Source organism: Sapajus apella, unplaced genomic scaffold (genome assembly GCF_009761245.1).
Source record: "Sapajus apella isolate SASKATOON/1434 unplaced genomic scaffold, GSC_monkey_1.0 scaffold110, whole genome shotgun sequence".
Classification (NCBI taxonomy): domain Eukaryota; kingdom Metazoa; phylum Chordata; class Mammalia; order Primates; family Cebidae; genus Sapajus; species Sapajus apella.
Genome location: NW_022437050.1, coordinates 5,416,141 through 5,436,628, shown reverse-complemented (window position 1 = coordinate 5,436,628; position 20,488 = coordinate 5,416,141). Strand labels below are relative to the sequence as shown.

The 20,488-nt window shown below is 47.7% G+C and overlaps 1 protein-coding gene and 1 long non-coding RNA gene across 8 annotated transcripts in view; one reads left to right on the top strand and one right to left on the bottom strand.

Annotated features, from left to right (window-relative positions):
* WIPI2 (WD repeat domain, phosphoinositide interacting 2) overlaps positions 1-20,488 on the bottom strand; it is a 41,909-nt gene that overhangs the window by 2,876 nt on the left and 18,545 nt on the right. For 6 of the 7 annotated variants that reach the window (XM_032259606.1, XM_032259607.1, XM_032259609.1 and 3 more), the window contains 8 exons: positions 14,012-14,181; positions 12,032-12,128; positions 11,498-11,595; positions 10,682-10,774; positions 6,589-6,659; positions 3,078-3,185; positions 1,404-1,568; positions 474-581 (listed from right to left, as the gene is read on the bottom strand). In XM_032259606.1, coding sequence (XP_032115497.1) covers positions 474-581; positions 1,404-1,568; positions 3,078-3,185; positions 6,589-6,659; positions 10,682-10,774; positions 11,498-11,595; positions 12,032-12,128; positions 14,012-14,181 — 910 coding nt within the window. The remainder of the gene's footprint in view (positions 1-473; positions 582-1,403; positions 1,569-3,077; positions 3,186-6,588; positions 6,660-10,681; positions 10,775-11,497; positions 11,596-12,031; positions 12,129-14,011; positions 14,182-20,488) is intronic. The other variant, XM_032259608.1, reaches the window with a different exon arrangement.
* Positions 3,084-4,837, top strand: LOC116537450. Its single transcript, XR_004263129.1, has 3 exons — positions 3,084-3,294; positions 3,404-3,471; positions 4,593-4,837. It is a non-coding gene; the product is annotated as an uncharacterized LOC116537450 (long non-coding RNA).

Sequence of the window (20,488 nt, the reverse complement as noted above, 5' to 3'; positions counted from 1 at the left end):
CTTTTTGTCATAAAAAATGTGTAAGACAGAATGAAAATGCATTGCTTCCTAATGAACAAATGTTAACTCCCTGTTTTCCAAGAGCAAACCCGTCCCCTACAGTGAGACAGGAGGCTCTCAACCATGTGCAGTGAACTGTGGGGGCCACCACGCTGTGCCTTCCTTCCCAAATGCAAAGCTCCACCCTTTGGAAGAGGGCCCGGCCTCCCTGTGCCTCTCCCCAGCTAAGAACAAATGCAGCTCCCACCACCCCTGTGTCGCCTCTGTGCCCAGTCCCTGAGGGAGCCCTGGTGCCGCATCCATTTCATCTGGGAAAGCAAAGCTCCTGACCAGCATGGCATGAGCTGCCACACTGGAATCTGCCCCTCTATGTCACTGGTTTTCAAGGAAATAAACAAATATATGCCAGGTGCCCCAAAGGCCACCTGCCAGCGTGGAGCAGCTTGGTGCAGTGGGGCCGGGAGCAGACTCACCGGTGCTGCTTCATCAGGGCACACTCGCCGCCCTCCTGGGGGTCCAGGTTGTACATGTACAGATACCCGTCAGAGGCGCCCACCAGCAACCTTGGGATCTTCTGAATTCTAGGGAGAATCAAGAGTAGCCACGTTCTAGACAATCTTCACAAGAAGGGGCTTATTACACAGGCAGCCTCACTCTTGGCAAGGTGAGGGAGGAGACCCCAGCAAAACGAGCACTAGGGCAGCTCTGGGCATTTAGTGCACCATTGACCCGGCCCACAGCACCAAGACTGCATTCCGTGCGCTGAGCCCTGAAGCCCACAGGAGGAGAGAGCAGGACAAAACCGGTTTTATGGCTTCTGTGAATATTATGGGTTGTCATTGTCAGAGAGCTTTTCGACGACACTAGTCAGATAACAGAACCAGAAAATGATGTTTAGAGATGCACGGAATCCCAAAGCCCTGCTATCACTGGAGGTAAAGACAATCTTTCCTGCACATAGCACAGAGCCTTAGACGATCCCAGGCACCTTCACAGGCCCCGTGTGCATTCTGAAGCTGGACCCCGGAACTGGATGGAGGCCTGAGACTCGGAAAGTGCAGTTAACTATGGCACGCCCACGTGGTTTGACTTAACGTCTTCTATTAATACTGCAGACCGTCAACAAAAACAGAACAGCGGACCATGTAGAAATGAACCCCACATGAGACTTAGGAAGTCTCTAACAAAAAACAAATAAAATAAAGAAAAAATAAACCCTGCACAGAGCAGCAAGCCTAGCACCTGCTAGGGCACCTCCCACCCCCGATGACTCTAGATGGAGCCCCAGCTCTAAGGAGCTGCTTTTGTTCAGGAGAAACATGGAAAGGATCATGAGCCGCCAGAACTGGGCCCCTCAGCCTCAGGTGCTCAGGGCAGGGGACGGAGACACCGGCTCTACTCACGTGGCTAGCGAGCAGATGTTTTTGTGGCCGCAGAATGGCAGGCGGACCGTGGCGAAGGCACGGCCCTGGTTGAACATTTCTGTCACTTGGGAAGGCAGGTAGCTGGTGGAAGCCATGAGCACTTTCCCAAAGTACCCAGTCCAGGTGGTGGGCTCCTCTGGGGGTCTGGAAGGAAAGGCCACCAGACACATGAAGCTGCACCCTCCCTGGGGGGCCAGCCACCCCCTACTCACATAGACATACAGCTCTGGAGCCAAGAGCCAAAGTCTCCATTCTTCACAGGAAAACTAAAAGGGTTGGTTGGTTACATGCAGACACTCGGAACCCCAGGGGTGTCACAGAGCTTCCTCTGGGAGGCATCGGAGGAGGGGGCGCTCAGGCTCCAGGGCAGGGGGATCGTGGCCCTTGTGTGGCCATGGGCAAGACACGGCAGGTGACCACACGTCCCCTTTGGAAGGGTGTGATGGGGCCTGATGACCCCTGCTAGATCTCTGTAACAGAAGTCTCCAAAAGCCTTGAGTATAGACCCAAAATTGTTATTTTCCCATAGCCTATTTGTGTGGTTATTCATCATTTTTTGGGGGGCAGGGCAGGGCATGTTCCATTTGTTTTTAAAATTGTGATGAAATATATATAACAAAATTTATTATTTTTAACTATCTTAAGTATGATATTATAATACTGATCTGAGTGGGATGTACTTTCTAAACTTTTTAAAGACAGGCTGGGCACGGTGGCTCACGGGCAGATCACTTGAGCCCAGGAGTTTCAGATCAGCCTGGGCAACAGAGTGAGATACCATCTCTACAAAAAATTTAAAAATTAGCCAGGTGTGGTGGCACATGCCTGTAGTCCCAAGTACTCAGGAAGCTAAGGCAGGAGGATCATTTGAGTCCAGGAGGTTGAGGCGCAGTGAGTAATGACTACCACTGCACTGCAGCCTGGGTAACAGAGTAAGACCCTCTTTTTTTTTTTTTTGAGATGAAGTCTTGCTCTGTTGCCCAGGCTGGAGTGCAGTGGCAGTCTCAGCTCACTGCAACCTCTGCCTCCCGGGTTCAAGCGATTCTCCTGCATCAGTCTCCCAAGTAGCTGGGACTATAGACACATGCTACCAGGCCCGGCTAATTTTTTTTGTATTTTTAGTAGAGACGGGGTTTCACCATGTTAGCCAGGATGGTCTTGATTTCCTGACCTCGTGATGCACCTGTCTCAGACTCCCAAAGTCCTGAGATTACAGGCATGAGCCACCGCACCCAGTCAAAACCCTCTTAAAAGACCGCCCTCCCTCTACATATTCATTGCAATAGTAAATACTTACGGAAGTCACCCATGTCTCTGCTTACCCATGGGCGGGGAAGAGACACGGCATTCACCCTTGAGGGCAGTCTGATCACAGACAAAAGCAAAAAGAGGATGTCCACCTGGACCCTTCCTGCCCCACGAGAGGCCTCTGCCTGTCCTATGTGCTGCCGGTGGGAGAACCTGCCTGCTGCGGCCTGCCCTCCTCACCGCCAAGCCCGGATGTGGCAGTGCTGTTTCTATGGCCAGCTCCAGGGTCCTCATCGGCCAACAGTATCAGAGGGTGGGACACATCCTTGCTTCCATCTCATCCCATCAGCAACTGGCAACAAAGGGTTCTGATTGTTTTTAAAGGAAGGAATGTTTGCAACTCACTTTTCTTTCACAGTCTCGAGTTTGAAGATGTGCACGGTCTCCGTGTTGCTGGAGGCGGAGAGGAACATGCCGTCCATGCTGAAGGCCAGGGAGCAGATGCTCACGCACCTGGGGAGACGTGCAGGTCAGGGCGGGCCAAAGGAGCCAGCGGCTGCCCCAGGGGCTCAACTCAAGTGGCAGAGAAGAGTTCCTGTCACGGGCACACTTGGGCCTGCTGGTAAGTTTTATTCCCTTCCAGCCACCTTCTCAAACATTTTTCTTGAGAGAGGAAAATGTTCGAAAGGAAATACTAAGCACAACTGGTTAACACAGCTGCAACCTTCCAGGTGACAAAAGGAATCGGGATTTCACTAAACCACTTTTAGCCGCATTAGGATGGATTTCTAGTCCTAAGGTGAGTAAAAGAAAACTCTGTGGCCGGGCACGGTGGCTCAAGCCTGTAATCCCAGCACTTTGGGAGGCCGAGGCGGGTGGATCACGAGGTCAAGAGATCGAGACCATCCTGGTCAACATGGTGAAACCCCGTCTCTACTAAAAATACAAAAAATTAGCTGGGCATGGTGGCGTATGCCTGTAATCCCAGCTACTCAGGAGGCTGAGGCAGGAGAATTGCCTGAACCCAGGAGGCGGAGGTTGCGGTGAGCCGAGATTGCGCCATTGCACTCCAGCCTGGGTAACAAGAGCGAAACTCCGTCTCAAAAAAAAAAAAGAAAACTCTGTAATTTAAGTTACAGCAATTCTTTCCATGCCAGAGTAAATCGGCAACCTAGGTAAGGTTTAAGAAAGAGTAAAGGGCCAGGCGCAGTGGCAGTGGCTCACACCTATAATCCCAACATTTTGGGAGGCCAAGGTGGGTGGATCATGAGGTCAAGAAATTGAGGCCATCCTGGCCAACATGGGAAACTTTGTCTCTTTTAAAAATACAAAAAATTAGCCAGGCATGGTGGTGTGAGCCTGTAATCCCAGCTACTCAGGAGGCTGAGGCAGGAGAATTGCTTGAATCTGGGAGGCAGAGGTTGCAGTGAGCTGGTATCTTGCCACTGCACTCCAGCCTGGGCGACAGAGCAAGACTCAGTCTCAAAAAAAACAAACAAAAAACAGAGCAAAACTTTGAACATGCAAAGTGGTTCAAGTGTATCTTAAAAACCAATCGGCATCCCAAAGCCACTAAATTCATGTGAATTTCTTCATGACCGTAGAACTGCAAGACAGTTAACCACAGGCTAACCCTGTCCATAATAGTAAGGGATTTTCTTGGAGTCAGTATTTACCGCATGTATGAATTAGGTATGGGTAGAAATTAGGAATGGTTCTCGCCTTAACACAGCGTTCAATGATGGAGGTGGGGTTAGGGAGGTGCAAATGAAACTGACTTTGCAAAATCATGACTAAGACGGTGAAAGAGATCTAACTTAACCGACTCCATCTTGCTACTCATCTCCACGCTGTCCTTGTTCCTTCCAGGGCATAGGCTGAATTAACTTTGGGAGAAACTTTGCTTACGATATTTTGCAGACCCTGCACTTGACAGATCTGCTGGCCCCTCCCAGATCAATCAACTGGCTCATCTGATCCCGTGGCCCCTACCCAGGAACTGACTGAATGCAAGAAGACAGCTCCAATTCCCTGTGATTTCATCTCTGACCCATCAGCACTCCTGGCTCACTGGCTTCCCCCCACCCAAGTTATGCTTAAAAACTGCTCCCCAAATGCTCAGAGACACTGATCTGAGTAATAATAAAACTCCAGTCTCCCACACAGCCAGCTCTGAGTGAATTAGTTTCTCTACTGCAATTCCCCTGTCTTGATGAATTGGCTCTCTCTAGGCAAAGGGAAGGTTAACCCCTTGGGCGGTCACCCAAATATTCCATCTGCTACGGGCAAAAGAATGTGAGAAAAATACACATGGAAGGCAATAGAGAAGCACAGAGAAAGGGATTTAACCCAAGGATCAAAAAAAGGCCTCCTCCAGGGTGACACTCGACTTGGACTCCTAGGCTTGTGGAAGCTGGCCAGGCCACTAGATCTGCAAGCCCACGCAAGACCCTAGTGGACAAAAGAGATCAGCTCTTCCGAAGAGCTGAAGGTGTGGTACAGCTGGAGCCGGGACAGGGAAAGTGGAATGGAATTGGACTGGGCGGAAGGCCTGGTGAAGCAAAGCAGGGAGTGCGGGGTCAACCATGCAGGGGACAGCAGGGCGGTGGAAGATGTTAGGTGGGGTGTGATTGGATTACATTTACATTTTCAAAGAACAGCCTGGGAGAGTCTGAAAACCGGCCTGAAGGGAATCCAGGGAACAGCAGAAACCAGCCAAAGCCTGGGTCAGGTGGGGTGGCGGATGTGGCGCAGGGCCAGCCCACAGTGGGAAGCTCCCTGGATGCACTGTTCCAGGAGAAGGACACAGGGCCGAGCCCCTCTGGTTTGGCTGCCAGGGTGCTGATGGGTGGCACTATTTACCAAGATGGGGAGGGTGAGGGATGAGGGGTTGCTGGAGGCACACTGGCCTGGGGGCTTGAGGTGCCCAGCAGCCAGCAGGGAGGAGGAACACGGGCACCTTAGGAAGCTGGGCTGCGCATCCAGCCCCGGGATTGGCACACACAGCCGATGGGGGTGGGCCAGGGGGCTGGGTGAGGAGCAGCTCCAGGCAGAAACAGGCACAGGAGGGGAACTGAGCAGAAGCAGCAACACAGGAAAAATCCAGAAAGGTATGCTGTGAGGAAGACCAAGGGACATGAGGAGGTAGGAGCTGGAGGAGCGGTGACGTTTGGGGACACTGAGGTCCACCTGTTGCACCTATGGGGATCCCATGAGGAACGGGGGACCAGACGGCAGAAGGGTCTCTCAAAGACAGCCCCTCCTCTTTCAGTGGCCACCCTCAGGGAGGGAGGTACTGATCTGAAATGAGAAGCCAGAGACTTGGGGTTAGGTCCTGCCGACCAAGGCCACGTCGTGGCAAGTGGCCCTTAGGGGTCCGATCCGAGGCCTCCCCTGCTCTGCTGTCCAACGAGGGAGGGATGGTCCTGCCTTGGAAGCAGAAGCCACAGGGGGCGTGCTAAGCACAGATGAGGGAGACTCTGCAGCCTGGATGGAGGAAGGCCAGGGAACGCCAGGATGAGGCGCCTGGGTTTGTTCAAAGAAGGGGCCAACACTATTTGCTGAGGGTGAAAGCAGAACTGCAGAGCTGGGAACAGGTTCTCAGAGGGAAGCCTTTAAAGGAGGGGCGTGCTACCCACTGGGAGCCACAGGGCACTGAAGGGCCTGCCTGGTTCTGCGAGCTCCTCACAGCTCTCACACTAGCTGGTGGGACTGGAAACAAATAAAAACCCCGTTTGCTTTTCTCAAAGTGCTCTCGAACCCATGACAAGATCAAGTCCTAGACCTCAACTGGTGACCCAGCTGGGCTAGAAATGCTCGTGTGGAATTCTCCTGGGGGGTGTTTGTTCACAGATAACATAAAACTGAAATCCAAATACAATCTTCAGAATCCATTCTGGACGTTCATATACTTTACCTCTTTACTCCTCTCCGAAACTCAAAGAGTTTTTGTCCCTCTGGAATGGAAAATACCCTAATCACGGTCCCCTGTGGAAGAGAAAGAGAAAAGAAGAAAGAATTTTAGTTGAGTTAAAACAGGATTTTCCGATCTTTCACAGCAGACTGCAAATGTACCACACGGCTATCTCCAGGACAGCTCTGTGCTGGGCCACCAAGGAGTTTGGGGTCCTCAAGGGCCCCCCATGAGTATCACCTCCACACTTTTTGCCATGAGGATAGGAAAACACTCCCCTGTTCTATTGTGGTCTTACTGTTCAATCTTCTCTTTAAATCTATTTTAACTGACTACTGACTCTCAACACTAACAGCCTTGAGGGCAAAAGTGGCATATCATCGTTCTAGTGTTCTGAGTCATTTGAAGTTTAAACTATTAAAAATAAAAGCCTGGACTTGTGTGTGGCACACTGGCAAACCCCTGTGGTCTGACAAGGTTTCAGACCCCACTGAGGTCCTTTCCTGCTGCTTTCAATTCAGTTACTGACCAAGAGAACCGATTAGCTGCAAAGCTCAAGTATCTGGTAAGAGTAAATCCCAACTCATGAAATGGTAAGATGCACATGAAGAAAATCTTACTAAGACAAAGAACTAGGATTACATGGGAGCTCAGCATGTCCCTGGATTAATGGGAAGTTCTTGAAGATGCCAGCTTCCCCAACTAAGGTAATATCAGATCTGTGCATGATGAAACAGATGTGAATATCTGGGAGAATAAATAAGAGAAGAGCCAAGAAAATCATGAGCAGGACTTTCAATGCTTGAATATTAAAAGAATACTATCAGGTGATAATTTTAATGGTATTAAATTAGCACAAAAAGAGACTGATGGAAAGACAGGCCATCAAATGGGTAGCATTTCAAATTTGCAGGGCAGGAAGAATTATTCAACATTCATCCTCTGCAAATTTCAGGTTCAAACTGTTAAATATAAAAACTGTTAGGCATATCTAGGAAGGTGGGAGGCCGAGGCAGGCAGATCTCCTGAGCTTAGGAGTTTGAGACCACCCTGGGGGCAACATAGTGAAACTCCGTCTCTACCAAAATACAAAAAAAATTTAGCTGGGCGTGGTGGCATGTGCCTGTAGTCCCAGCTACTTGGGAGGCTGAGGCATGAGAATTGCTTGAGCCCCAGAGGTGAAGGTTACAGTGAGCCAAGATCACGCCAATGCACTCCAGCTTGGGCAACAGAGAAAACCTCTGCCAAAAAAAAAAAAAAAAAAAAAGAATATTAGGCCAAATGCAATAACTCATGTCTGTAATCCCAGCACTTGGGGAGGCCGAGCTGGGAGGAACACTAGAGCCCAGGAGTTCAAGACCAGTTTGGGAAACACAGCGAGACTCCATCTCTACAAAAAACAAAAAATTAGCCAAGGTTGATGCTGTACTCCTGTTGTCCCAGGAGAGGAGGCAGCAGTGAGCTGTGATCATGCCACTGCACTATCTGCCGTGCTTATAGATAGTGAAATGTGGTCGGGTGCGGTGGCTAACACCTGTAATCCCAGTACTTTGGGAGGCTAAGGTGGGTGGATCACGAAGTCAAGAGTTTAAGACCAGCCTGGCCAACATGGTGAAACCCCACCTCTACTAAAAATACAAAAATTAGCCAGGCCTGGTGGCAGGCACTTGTAGTCCCAGCTACTTGGGAGGATCACTTGAGCCTGGGAGGTAGAGGCTGCATTGAGCAGAGATTGTGCCACTGTACTCCAGCCTGGGTGACAGAGCAAGCAAAACCCTGTTTAAAAAAAAAAAAAAAATTGGCGCTTGAGGATAGCTGGTTCTTTCTGGATGGAGGGGCACAAACTGAATTTATAACACTGAGAATTAGGGGATCAAATATTTTCTGCATCCACACATAAAAATAACCAAAGCAAAGGTTTTATCCTCTGTAGCCTCAACTTTTAGATGGAGATACTTTTTTGGTGGCATATCTACTGTGCAATACTAATTAAGAGCTGTTTTGTTGGCCGGGTGTGGTGGCTCACACCTGCAATCCCAGCACTTTGGGAAGCCGAGGTGGGCAGATCACAAGGTCAAGAGATCAAGACCATCCTAGGCAACATGGTGAAACCCTGTCTCTACTGAAAAATACAAAAATTATCTGGGTGTGGTGGCGTGTGCCTGTAGTCCCAGCTACTCAGAGAGCTGAGGTAGGAGAATTGCTTGAACCCGGGAGGCGGAGGGTGCAGTGAGACGTGCCACTGCACTCCAGCCTGGCAACAGAGTGAGACTCCATCACAAAAACAAAAAAATAAAGAAAAAAAGAGTTGTTTTGTTGCCACATGACCGCAAGATTCTTTTTTTTTTTTTTTTTTTTGGGAGAGAATCAACAATAATATTCTAATAATACAAGCAGACTTCTTGGGGGGAGGGAGAGAGGGGAGAAAAATAGGCAAAGGGGAGAAAGGACAATGTATTTCTGAGGGTCAGAAGCCTAAGATTCTTGAAAGTAGGGTTAGATCACAGGTCTCAGTGGGTCCTCGGCACCTGGGACAGAGCAGGGCTGGGAAAGTCTTGATGCTCTCACTCGAGACTAGGAGGATTCGTGTAAAAGCAATCACGTTTGCTCTTTATAGTCCAAAAAATATTATTCTATTTTTATGGGCCTTAAAATTCATCAAGTACCTTTGGGCCTTTGTAAGAGCTACTGAAAAACGTAACAGTGAGACTTTGATTAGTTAAGAAGTAACAATTTCAGGGCCATTTCAAAGGGAAATGAAAAGGACAAGGTGATATTGGGATAGTCTAGCACAATTAGAATCAAAGTCAGGCTTGGTGTCTGACCCCTCTGTTGCTGCCTGGCTGGGCAGCCCAGACACACTGCTTAACCTCTCTGAGCCCTTGCTATGAAATGCAAAAATGTTTACCTTGCTGAGGGGAAACAAATAAGGTAATGAAGATAAAAGATCCAGGATAATGCATGACACAGAAGTGACCCATTAATGGTGACATCATTATTACAGAACTCAGGTGTGAGATTCAAGAACAAAGACCCAGGCAGGAAAGATAAGGAGGTGAGCGGCTTTTTATTGTATCTCATCTGCTTGGTACAGTAGTTTGAGGAGAGAGAGGACTTGAAAGGGGAAGCTATCTGAGGATTTCAATGAGAAGCAAAATCAAATCCAAATCAAAGCAACAGTCTTCTGTGGGCAATGAAGAGCAGGACTGGCATCCAGAGGAGATGACGGAGGCGGGAGAGCAGACGCGACCTCAAGACAGAAGAAGGGAAGATGGAACTTTCAAGAAGAGAGGAACCGAAAAGAAAAAAGAGGCAACAGTCCAAATCAGGAAGAGAACAAGGACCCTTCAGTGTCCCGGAGGCTGAGGTAGCCTCGCCACTTGGTCACAGGTACACGGGGACATTTAGAGGCCATATCCTTTAAAGCCAGACATTCTTCTTACTTGAATCTCTTAAATTAATAGTTAGAAATACATATAAAAGATTGATGCATGACTTAAATTCACGACTATCTATGGCATCAACATGTTTGAAACATAGTGTCCCAAAAGGGTGATGTTGACAGAAATCACAACTGAATGCTGCACAGCCATTACAAGTGTTTTTAGCTTAGAAAAACGTCGTCATGCAGAGTGAAAAAGGATAAATTATACCCATAATGGGATCTCAATTCTGTGGAATAAAGAGAAAATGAAAGGAAATACACAGAAATGTATTCAGATTGGCTAGAGAGAATTCTGTCTTGGCTTTTTTACATTTCATTATTGTCTGGGTTCTTCCCCATAACATGTGAGTTTCATCATTTAGAAACACACAGGGCGAGTGGCGCAGTTACACACAGCGTTTCCATCTCCTTTGGACATTTCTGCGTTTTCTACTACAAACATGTACCAGCTCTCCTGCCCACAGGGGCACAGCGCAAGCTCCGCTCACTCTCAGGCAGCACATGGCTACGGTCTGAGAAGCGGGAGGCTGTCTCTGCTTCTCCTGGAGCCAATCGTATAGGACCTTGCTTCTGAATTGGGTATGTGAACAGAACTGGGAAGGTCTGTGGAAGCCTTCATACCAGGGCTTCCCCAGGGAAAAACAGACTCACCTTCTCCGAAGCTGTGGCAAGCTTAGTTCCACTAGCGTCAAAAGCCAACGCTGCTAAAGGACTGTCATGAGCCGGAATCATGTTTGCAGCTCTCTGAAAAAGGGAGACCAATAAAATGTGACCACCGGGCAGCGACAGCCCACACCTCAGGGCTGGCACTTGGCGTGCAGTCTAAAAATGCCAGTTAACTGTTCCTAAAACACCATCTATACAAATGCCAAACCCACTGACTTACTGGGGCTGGGAATCCAAGGAAACACTGCTCCAACTTTAGAAAAAACAAAGCAGTTTACCCCTAAGGTTTTCTACGTTCCTTAAAACATTCCTATGGCGAGGAGCTCAGCACTGGCGTGAATGCTGCAGCAGATCCAGAAGCAGAATGAGCCAGACCTGCTCTGCCAGTGAGAAGAGTGGCAAGGCCAGGCGCGGGGGCACCCGCCTGTAATCCCAGCACTTCAGGAGGCTGAGGCGGGAGGATGGCTTGAGGCTAGGAGTTTGAGGCCAGCTTAGGCAACACAGCAAGACTCCGTCTCTACCAAAGTAAAAAATTAGCTGGGTGTGGTGATGCATGACTGTAGCTACTTGGGAGGCTGAGGCAGGAGGATCACTTAAGCCCAGGAGGTTAAGGCTGCAGTGAGCTAGGACTGCACCACTGCACTCCAGCCTGGGCAACAAGGTGAGACCCTGTCTCAAAAAAAAAAGTACAGCAGTTGTATTGCTGAGCCAAGAAAGTCAAGGATGTCGAGACGCCACAGCGCTCCTCCCCAGGAAAAAGCTACACTTGAAAGAGCTATTTGAGTAGGAAAGGCATCTCACCAAATTAATGGTATCGAAGACCTGCACCTCTCCGATGGTTGCGCTCCCTGGGTACGCCAAGTAGCAGTTGTCATTGTTGATTGACAGCGCACACAGGCCTGCAAATGACACCCGGAGGACGAGATGCAAACTCATACCTGAGAGCTCCTTCTCAGATGTCAGATATAATTCAGCATTTATTTAACAAAGCATTAGGAACAAATAATAACAACTTGGATACGATCTTGTTTTCTGTGTTAAAAAAAAGGTTCTATGACCCCAAAACCCCACCTTAGGTGATACCAGTATTGTAAAGAGATTAAAGCCCTTTGGTTTGAACTGATCAGTAACCTCAAATTTGAAAGCTGATCAAACCAATGAGTTTAGTTGGTCACACGACCAGCATCGGTAGGAAGGCAGCCTGGTTTGGGATCAATACTTTTTAAATCTGTCTCATCTGCAGAACCTATAAAGAGAAAAAATCTCTCTCACCTATAGCTATCTTTCAAAGGCAAAATCAGAAAAACAGGATTCTCTCCTCACAAGTGAGCTCACCTGCAGGGTTTGGAGGCGTCTCCCTGATCGTGTGCAGTACCTTCATGTCCCGAATGTTGTGGATGTACAAGGACTCTTCCAGGCATACTATCAGCCTCTAGGCGAGATGAAATGAAACCAAATGTGAAGCAACAGCCGGTGCCTCACACGCCCCAATCTTCACTGGACTGACTCCTGGACTACGATGCTCTCAGTTCCTTCTATTTTTATTTTTTTTGGAGTTAGTGTCTTGCTGTGTCACCCAGGCTGCAATGCAGTGGTGCGATCTCGGCTCACTGCAACCTCTGCCTCACGGGTTTCAAGCGATTCTCCTGCCTCAGCCTTCTGAGTAGCTGGGATTACAGGTGCCTGCCACCACGCCTGGCTAATTTTTGTATTAGTACAGATGGGGTCTCACCATGTTGGTCAGGCTGGTCTTGAGCTCTTGACCTCAGGTGATCCACCCCCATGTTGGCCTCACAATCTTAGTTCCTTCTAGAACACCATGCAGACCAATGTTCGAAGCACTGAGGATACAGCTGCTTTCCACCAACAATCAAGGGGGAGCCAGGGCGGGTGCACCTCTCCCTCGATACCCAGCTGTACTGGGAATTCTAACCACACCATTTAGTTCAGTGTTAGGCAAACGCTAACCTATAGCTAAGACAAGTGTGCTGTGAATAGATTTGGAAAGATTTGCTTTTTAAAACTGATGCTGACTGTGGCGCCGGTAAAGTGAAAATAAGAGGCTGGGGGTTTTAAAAGGTCTAACATTTATTCTGCACTCAGATTAGTTTGTAAGTTCCTGCTCCATTTGGAAGAAAATGAACGTAGACTTGAAGATGATGCACTGCTGTGATGATTTATGCAAGAAAGATGATGGGCCATGCACCCAATTCTACACCAGGTGGTTACGAACACAATTTGCATGCTTTAAAATTTTTACATGCTCAGGCTGGGCGCAGTGGCTCATGCCTGTAATCCCAGCACTTTGGGAGGCTGAGGTGGGTGGATTACAAAGTCAGGAGATTGAGACCAGCCTGGCCAACATGGTGAAACCCTGTCTCTACTAAAAATACAAAAATTAGCCTGGTGTGGTAGCATGTGCCTGTAGTCCCAGCTACTCAGGAGGCTGAGGCAGGAGAATGGCTTGAACCTGGAAGGTGGAAGGTTGCAGTGAGCTGAGATTGTGCCACTGCACTCCAGCCTAAATGACAAAAAGTGAGACTCTGTCTCAAAAAAACAAAATTTAAAAAAAAATGCTTAAGGTATTATGTCTTATACTTTCCCATTCTAACCAACTTTGTCAATTAACAGACCAATTCCCAGTCTCAACTGTGTGAGGTAAGAGGGTCTCTACTGTGATTACTGCATCTAGTCACTGCATCTCAGAGTGCAGCTGTTGGCTGTCACAATGTACACTATGGAGGCAGTTAGCACGTCCTCAGCTTTCCCTGCAGGGAATGTGGTCAGAAATAGCCTGTGAGGGGTCTTCCAGGCGATGCCATTACACTGGGCTCGAGCACAGGCTAGGAGGTAGCCCCAAGAAACACAGGCATGTGCCACCCACCACATCGTTCCTCCAAGCCAGACCTTCTTATTAGTTTAGGGGGAGATACAGAAAATAGATCCTTTATCTTGAATTCCAAGTTAAATTAACAATTTACAAAAGGAAAAAAAAAGTCTAAAAATTTTAAGTAACATTCAAGAAGCAAAACCAGGCAATAAGTGAAAGAGACTCTGCTGTCCACCCTCTGGATAGGGCCAGGGATGCCTGTATGGCAACAGTGTGGCAGAGGCCCGGGTATTCGTTGTGAATGGAACGGGCTGAGCAAAGCTGGTGGGATGAGAAAACAGAGCTGGTTGCTGGTGGCAAGGATCAGTGCCCAGTAACGTGGGGCTAGGCAGTCAAGCAATGGCGGAGGGACTTGACGGTGGGGTGGGCTTGTCCCAGAGGCTAGAGGGAGCAGCAGACATGCCCACACCCAGCTGGGCGCTCACCTGCCTGTTGAGCTTCACAGCCAGAATCGTGTTGGAGTAGCTGTAGTTGCAGATCTCAGTTCCCTTCTTAAAGTGGCATACCTTTAGCTTCCTTGGTGCTTTAAGGCTCACGATAGCCACTAAGCTGCTAGAGAACAATCTCTCTACAATGCATACATCTTCCGTGTCGGCTGAAATCACAAAGGGAAGCATGTGCGTGAACATCTACACATGGCCACGGCCACGGCCACAGGCAGAATCTGTGCTGGGAAATAAACACATGCCTGGGCAACATGCAGAGCACAGTGCAGGGGGGTGCCTGCAGAAGGTGTGGTCACAGGGGGGTGGGGGGCAGCCAAGGGGGTCTGAGGGTCCTGATTCGCTAGAGCCTGGGGAGCGTTAGACAAAGGTTCCTTTCAATCACTTCTGTTGCTGGATTTGAATGGTGTGACCTAAAAACACGTGTGAGTTTAGGAACCAAACAAACTACTAGGTAAAGTGAAAGAGTAAGGTCTAGGACCCCCTTCATTAAGACACAAACTCCTAGGAAACTGCAATCACTTCCTCTGGGTGCCATAGACTCATGTGCTGAGTGCTAGCCTGCGTGCTTGCATACCGAGGCTGGCCAAAGAATCACACATGTCCAAAGTGGCATGACACATACTTATTTTTAAAAAAGATGTTGCTACTGCACTCATGTGTCACAAAAAACTGCCATACAGTCTAAGAAATGTCTGGTAGGCAATCCTGTTGTGCATACACAAAACTAGATGATAGACCTACTAGGGCCCTAGGCTACATAGTGTGGCCTGTAGCTCCTGACGACAGGCCTGCTCGGCATGTGACTGAATACTGTGGCCAGCCGCAGCACGGTTCTAAGTACCTGTGTGAATAAACAAAACATGGGAAAGCTGCAGCAAGAACACGGCCTGGTCCTCTCACAGGACCACCGCGGCACATGCAGCCCCTTGCTGGCTCACACACCAATGCAGCACGATGCCACTTTGAATGGAACAGCAGTAAACTCAAGTGCATCATTCTAAGCTCTTTTCAGTGGCCAGTTTCTTCTCAGTTGCTTTTACTAGACGGTTGCTATCAACCTTCTTTCTGACAACAGCAAGTGACCTTTATTCAAAAAGAACAAAGGCAAGCATCTGCACAAGTGCGGGGGGAGGGGCGGGCACGCGCGCAGGGAGGACAGGTTCCGTCTGCAGCTTCTCTGCCCAGCAGCATATCAGACTAGGGGCCACCCACCACCTTCCACCATCTGTCATGCCAGTGCGTGGGAGTGGGTGGTGATCATGCTCCTGTGTGGAGGCAGGAGTCCGTGTCTGTCAACGATGCACTTCTAGCACCTGGCATGCAGCAGCACTCAGACAAGAGGCCAACCCAACTCAGAAGAGACGGTGCCATAACCCGGAATTTGCAGTAAAATATAATTTCCCTAAAGATTGGACCCTCATGTTCTCTGATCAGTCCTCTCTTTCCTTCAGGAAATCGACATGGATTTCAAGTCATGACAGAACTCTCCTTGCTAGACAGTGGGCAAGAAAGAGGGTTGGGCCAGATGCAGTGGCTCACACCTATAATCCCAGCACTCTGGGAGGCCAAGGTGGGAGGATTGCTTGAGGCCAGGAATATGAGACCAGCCTGGGCAACACAGTGAGATCCCATTTCTACAAAAAAAGAACTTACTTCCAAATAGGTCTTCTCTTCATCACTCACAGGCTCTGTTCTGTGTACCTGCCCGCTTGTTAAGGTTTATTTGTGACCTCACATCAACACTCACGGTGCTTTTACAGCCGTCTGTGCAAAGTGGGAATTTTTTTTCTTTTTTTGAGATGGAGTTTCGCTCTTATTGTGCAGGCTGGAGTGCAGTGGTGGGATCTCAGCTCACTGCAACCTCCGCCTCCTGGGTTCAATCGATTCTCCTGCCTGAGCCTCCCAAGTAGCTGGGGCTACAGGTGCACGCCACCAGACCTGGCTAATTTTTGTATTTTTAGTAGAGACAGGGTTTTGCCATGTTGGTCAGGGTGGTCTCAAACTCCTGACCTCAGGTGATCTGCCCACCTTGGCCTCCCAAACTGCTGGGATGACAGGCAGGAGCCACCGCCCCAAGATTTGTCACATGATGCACATGTTCCTGGTTGAGGTCACACAGGGCAACGTCCTGTCTTTTCGTGTCAATTCTCATACTGAAAACAACTGTCCTTTTCGTGGTCTACTGAGGGCTACTGAGTGCCTGCTTTTCGTAATTTTGTGCTTTTTGGTGATTTCACTGTTGGCCCTTGCACAATGTGGAGTGTCATAGAGTGTCCCTAAGCACAAGCAGCCTGTGATGTGCCCTGCGGAGAAAACATGCATGCGAGAGGAGTTCTGCTGACAAGAGTTCCATGTGAGCTGTGAGTTCAATGTTAGTGACCCAGCAATCTGCATTGTATCAGCACGCCTTGAAGCAGGGGAGCAAACAGAAAACCAGGTTTTTTTGTTTTTTTTTAAGGTTGATCTTCATACAATTTTTTTTTTTAAATTGTATTTGGGCTCTGGGGTTGTCTTTTGATTGGCTGATGAAAATGCTGTGACCAGAGGTGACCTCCCATCTTTCCCCTGGGGAACAATGCTTCATGATTTGCTAAGCCAGGGTCCCAGAGATTTACAGATTCTGTGAATAATGAGAATCAATTGTATTTTTATGTTTTTTTAAAGAATAGATTCTTACTGCTTTGCTTGGTGAAACTTATTTTCTTCACTCATTCAACACAAACAGCCATATCCTACCAGGAGAGACCACTGCAAGTATACAGTGGTAAACAGGAAGGTGCCATCACGGAGAGGAGGCCAAAGAGATGTGGGCCCAGGGCCCTGTGTGGCACTGAAACTGTCCAAGGTCAGCAAAGGAGACTGAGGAAGAGAGAAGCCAGGACCATGTATGAGATGGAATCCAACAGAAGAGGGTATCTGAAGACAGGCAGGAAAGCAACTGTGCCAAGCTCTGCCGGGGAGGAGGAAACAAGACACATTGGGAACGAGGAGCTTATCTGGAGACCTTGACATATTTTGAAGAAGATGTGCACAAAGAATGGCTGAAACGTGAAAGAGAGTGAGGAAGTGGGAAAAAAACAGACTATCTGCAGGAGTGATGCTACGGGCCGGGTGCAAGGTCTCACACCTGGAATCCCAGCACTTTGGGAGGCTGAGGCGGCTGGATTACCTGAGGTCAGCAGTTTGAGACCAGCCTGGCCAACATGGTGAAACCTCATGTCTACTGGAAAAAAAAAAAAAAAAAAGTAGCCAGGCACGGCGGCGTGTGCCTATATTCCCAGCTACTTGGTAGGCTGGGGCAGGAGAATCTCTTGAACCCAGGAGGCAGAGGTTGCAGTGAGACGAGATCTCACCATTGGATGGTAGCTTTGCTCATAATAGCTAAACTAGAAAGAGCCCAGATATCTATCAGTAAGAGAATAGATCAACAACTGTCATATATTCACATAACCGGGCAAATGAGACACAAGATGTGGATAAATCTAAAAAACATGCAGGGCGAAGGAAACATCATCAGAAGAGTATATGCTCTGTTCATATGAAGTTCTAGAAGATACAAAACTAATCTATAGGCCGGGCGCAGTGGCTCACGCCTATAATCCCAGCACTTTGGGAGGCCAAGGCAGGTACATCATGAGGTCAGGAGATCGAGACTATCCTGGCTAACATGGTGAAACCCCATCTCTACTAAATATACAAAAAATTAGCCAGGTGTGGTGGCACGTGCCTGTAGTTCCAGCTACCTGGGAGGCTTAGGCAGAAGAATTGCTTGAACCCTGGAGGCAGATGATACAGTAAGCTGAGATCATGCCACTACACTCCAGCCTGGCGACGGAGTGAGGCTCCATCTCAAAAAAAAAAAAAAAAGAAAAAAAAATTGTATATGTTGCCTCTTGGGCAATGTGGGCGGAAGGGAGCTGTGACTGAAAAGAAGCATGAGAGAACTTTCTGGAGGGATGGTAAACCTTTCAGTTCAGAGATGCAGGCAATTGTTAAAACTCACGTAGCGCTCACTCAAGATATGTGTATTCCACTGTAAGTACATTTTACCTTACGAGAAAAAACAAACATTGAACTCTACTTAGTATTTAATTGATGCCTACCATCTATTCAGAAATGCATACACATAAAATAAAGCCGAGTGTGGCAGTTTGTCTGTAATCTCAGCACTCAAGGAGGTTGAGGTGGGAGGATCACTTAAGCTCAGGAGTTTGAGACTAGTCTGGGCAACAGAGCAAGATCCTGTGCCTACAAAAAAAACTAATAAATTAGCTGGGCATGTCGGTACACTCCTGTACTCCCAGCAACTCTGGAGGCAGAGGTAGGAGGATTGCTTCAGCCCCGGAGGTTGAGGCTATAACAAGCTATGATTGCACCATTGCACTCCAGTCTGGCAGCCTGGGTGACAGAGCAAGATGCTATCTCAAAAAATAAATAAATAAATAAATAAAAAAGATGGATGGATGGAGTGTGTGTGTATGTGTATGTGTTTGTGTGTGTGTATGTGTGTTAGGACAAGTATAGTGAAATGCTAAGGGAAGAATCTAAATGGTAGATACACAGGTGTTAGCTGTAAAATACTTTCAACTTTTCAGTTTGAAAATTTCCTTTAATAAAATGTTAGAAAAAGAAAAATGAGGTCTTCAGTTGCTTAAGTGCAGGTGCAGAGAAGGTAAAGAACTAATGGGTCAGGATATCTGTTTATCTCTCCTACCAACTATCATCTAGAAAAGCAGAGCTTTCAGAATGTTTTAAACCGGGATGGGAGGATGAAAGCAGAAAAACTCTTTAAAACTGTAAATATTCATAAAACAGTAAAGTGAACCTCCATATACCACCACCTAATCCAACAAACACTAACTTTCTCCCCTTTTGCTTCAACTATATTTTTTTTATTGAAGTTTAGAAGGGAAGCGCATCCTGACATTTACTCTAAATGCTGCAGAGTAAGCCCCTCAACCTAAGTAAGGACACAGGCAAGCATCCTTCCCAGCCCCTGAATGCAAGTGAGAGATTCCTTACATTGAATACACTCCAAGTATTTCAGGTAAAACATAACCCCAAAGTATTACATGACAAGCTTGGGAAATGTTTTACGTACATGCTGGGAATAGGGAAAATCCTTTCTAGTATTTAGAAGCCTTAGCAAAAAAAAGACTGATGCACTTGAATATATAGAAATTCAAGACTTCGGCCAGGTGCTCACACCTATAATCCCAACACTCTGGGATTGGTGGTACATGCCTATAATCCCAGCTACCTGGGCATGGTGGCACATGCCTATAATCCCAGCTACCTGGGAGGTGAGGTACGGGAATCGCTTGAACCCAGCAGGCGAAGGTTGCAGTGAGCCAGGAATGCGCCATTGTACTCTAGCCTGGGCAAAAAGAGCAAAACTCCATCTCAAACACAAACAAAAAAACAACAAAAAAAAAACCTCAAGACTTCAGAATCATAAAGAAGGTCAAAAGGCAAATGACAGTCCAGAAAAAAATATTTGCAACCGCTAACAAATAAATGGCTAATTTGCTTTAAGTCATTAGGAGATACATAACCCAACAGAAAAACAGGCAAAGAACAGAAACAGGCAGTTAAAAAAAAAAACAGCAGCAGCAGCACGACTGCATAAGAAAAAAAAAAGCACTCAGTTTGAGTTGATTTCAGAAATGTAAATAAGGCTGGGAGCCGTGGATCACACCTACAATCCCGGCACTTTAGGAGCCTGAGATGGGTGGATCACCTAGGTCAGGAGTTCAAGACCAACCTGGGGAACAAGGGGAATCTCCACCTCTACTAAGAAAAAACATAACAAATTGGCCAGGTGTGGTGGCACACGCCTCTGGTCCCAGCTACTAGGGAGGCTGAGGCAGGAGAATCAGTTGAACTCGGGAGGTGGAGGGTGCAGGGTTGTAGTGAGCTGAGATCGCACCACTGTGCTTCAGCTTGGGTGACAGAACAAGACTCTGTTTTCAAAAAGAAAAAAAAAAATTGTAAATAATTAGCTGGGCGCTGTGGCTCATGCCAATAATTCCAGAACTTTGGAAGGTTGAGGCAGGTGGGTTGCTTGAGGTCAGGAGTTCATGACCAGCCTGGCCAATATGGCAAAACCCCATCTCTACTAAAAATAACAAAAATTAGCTGTGCGTGGTGATGTGTGCCTGTAATCTCAGTTACTCAGGAGGCTTAGGCAGGAGAATCGTCTGAACCTGGGAGGCAGAGGTTGCAGTGAGTCAAGATCGAGACTGTGCCACTGTACTTCAGTCTGGGTGACAGAGCAAGACTCTGTCTTAAAAAAAAAAAAAAATTTTTTTGTAAATAATGAAGGTAGTAAATGGACATATTTTTTAAAATCTCAGACTCATAAACATAAAAATGTTGGGTAATGGACAGCACTGGTGGGGTGAGGGGAGGCAGTCACGCTCACTCTATTAACAGGAACATAAACCAGCACAATTT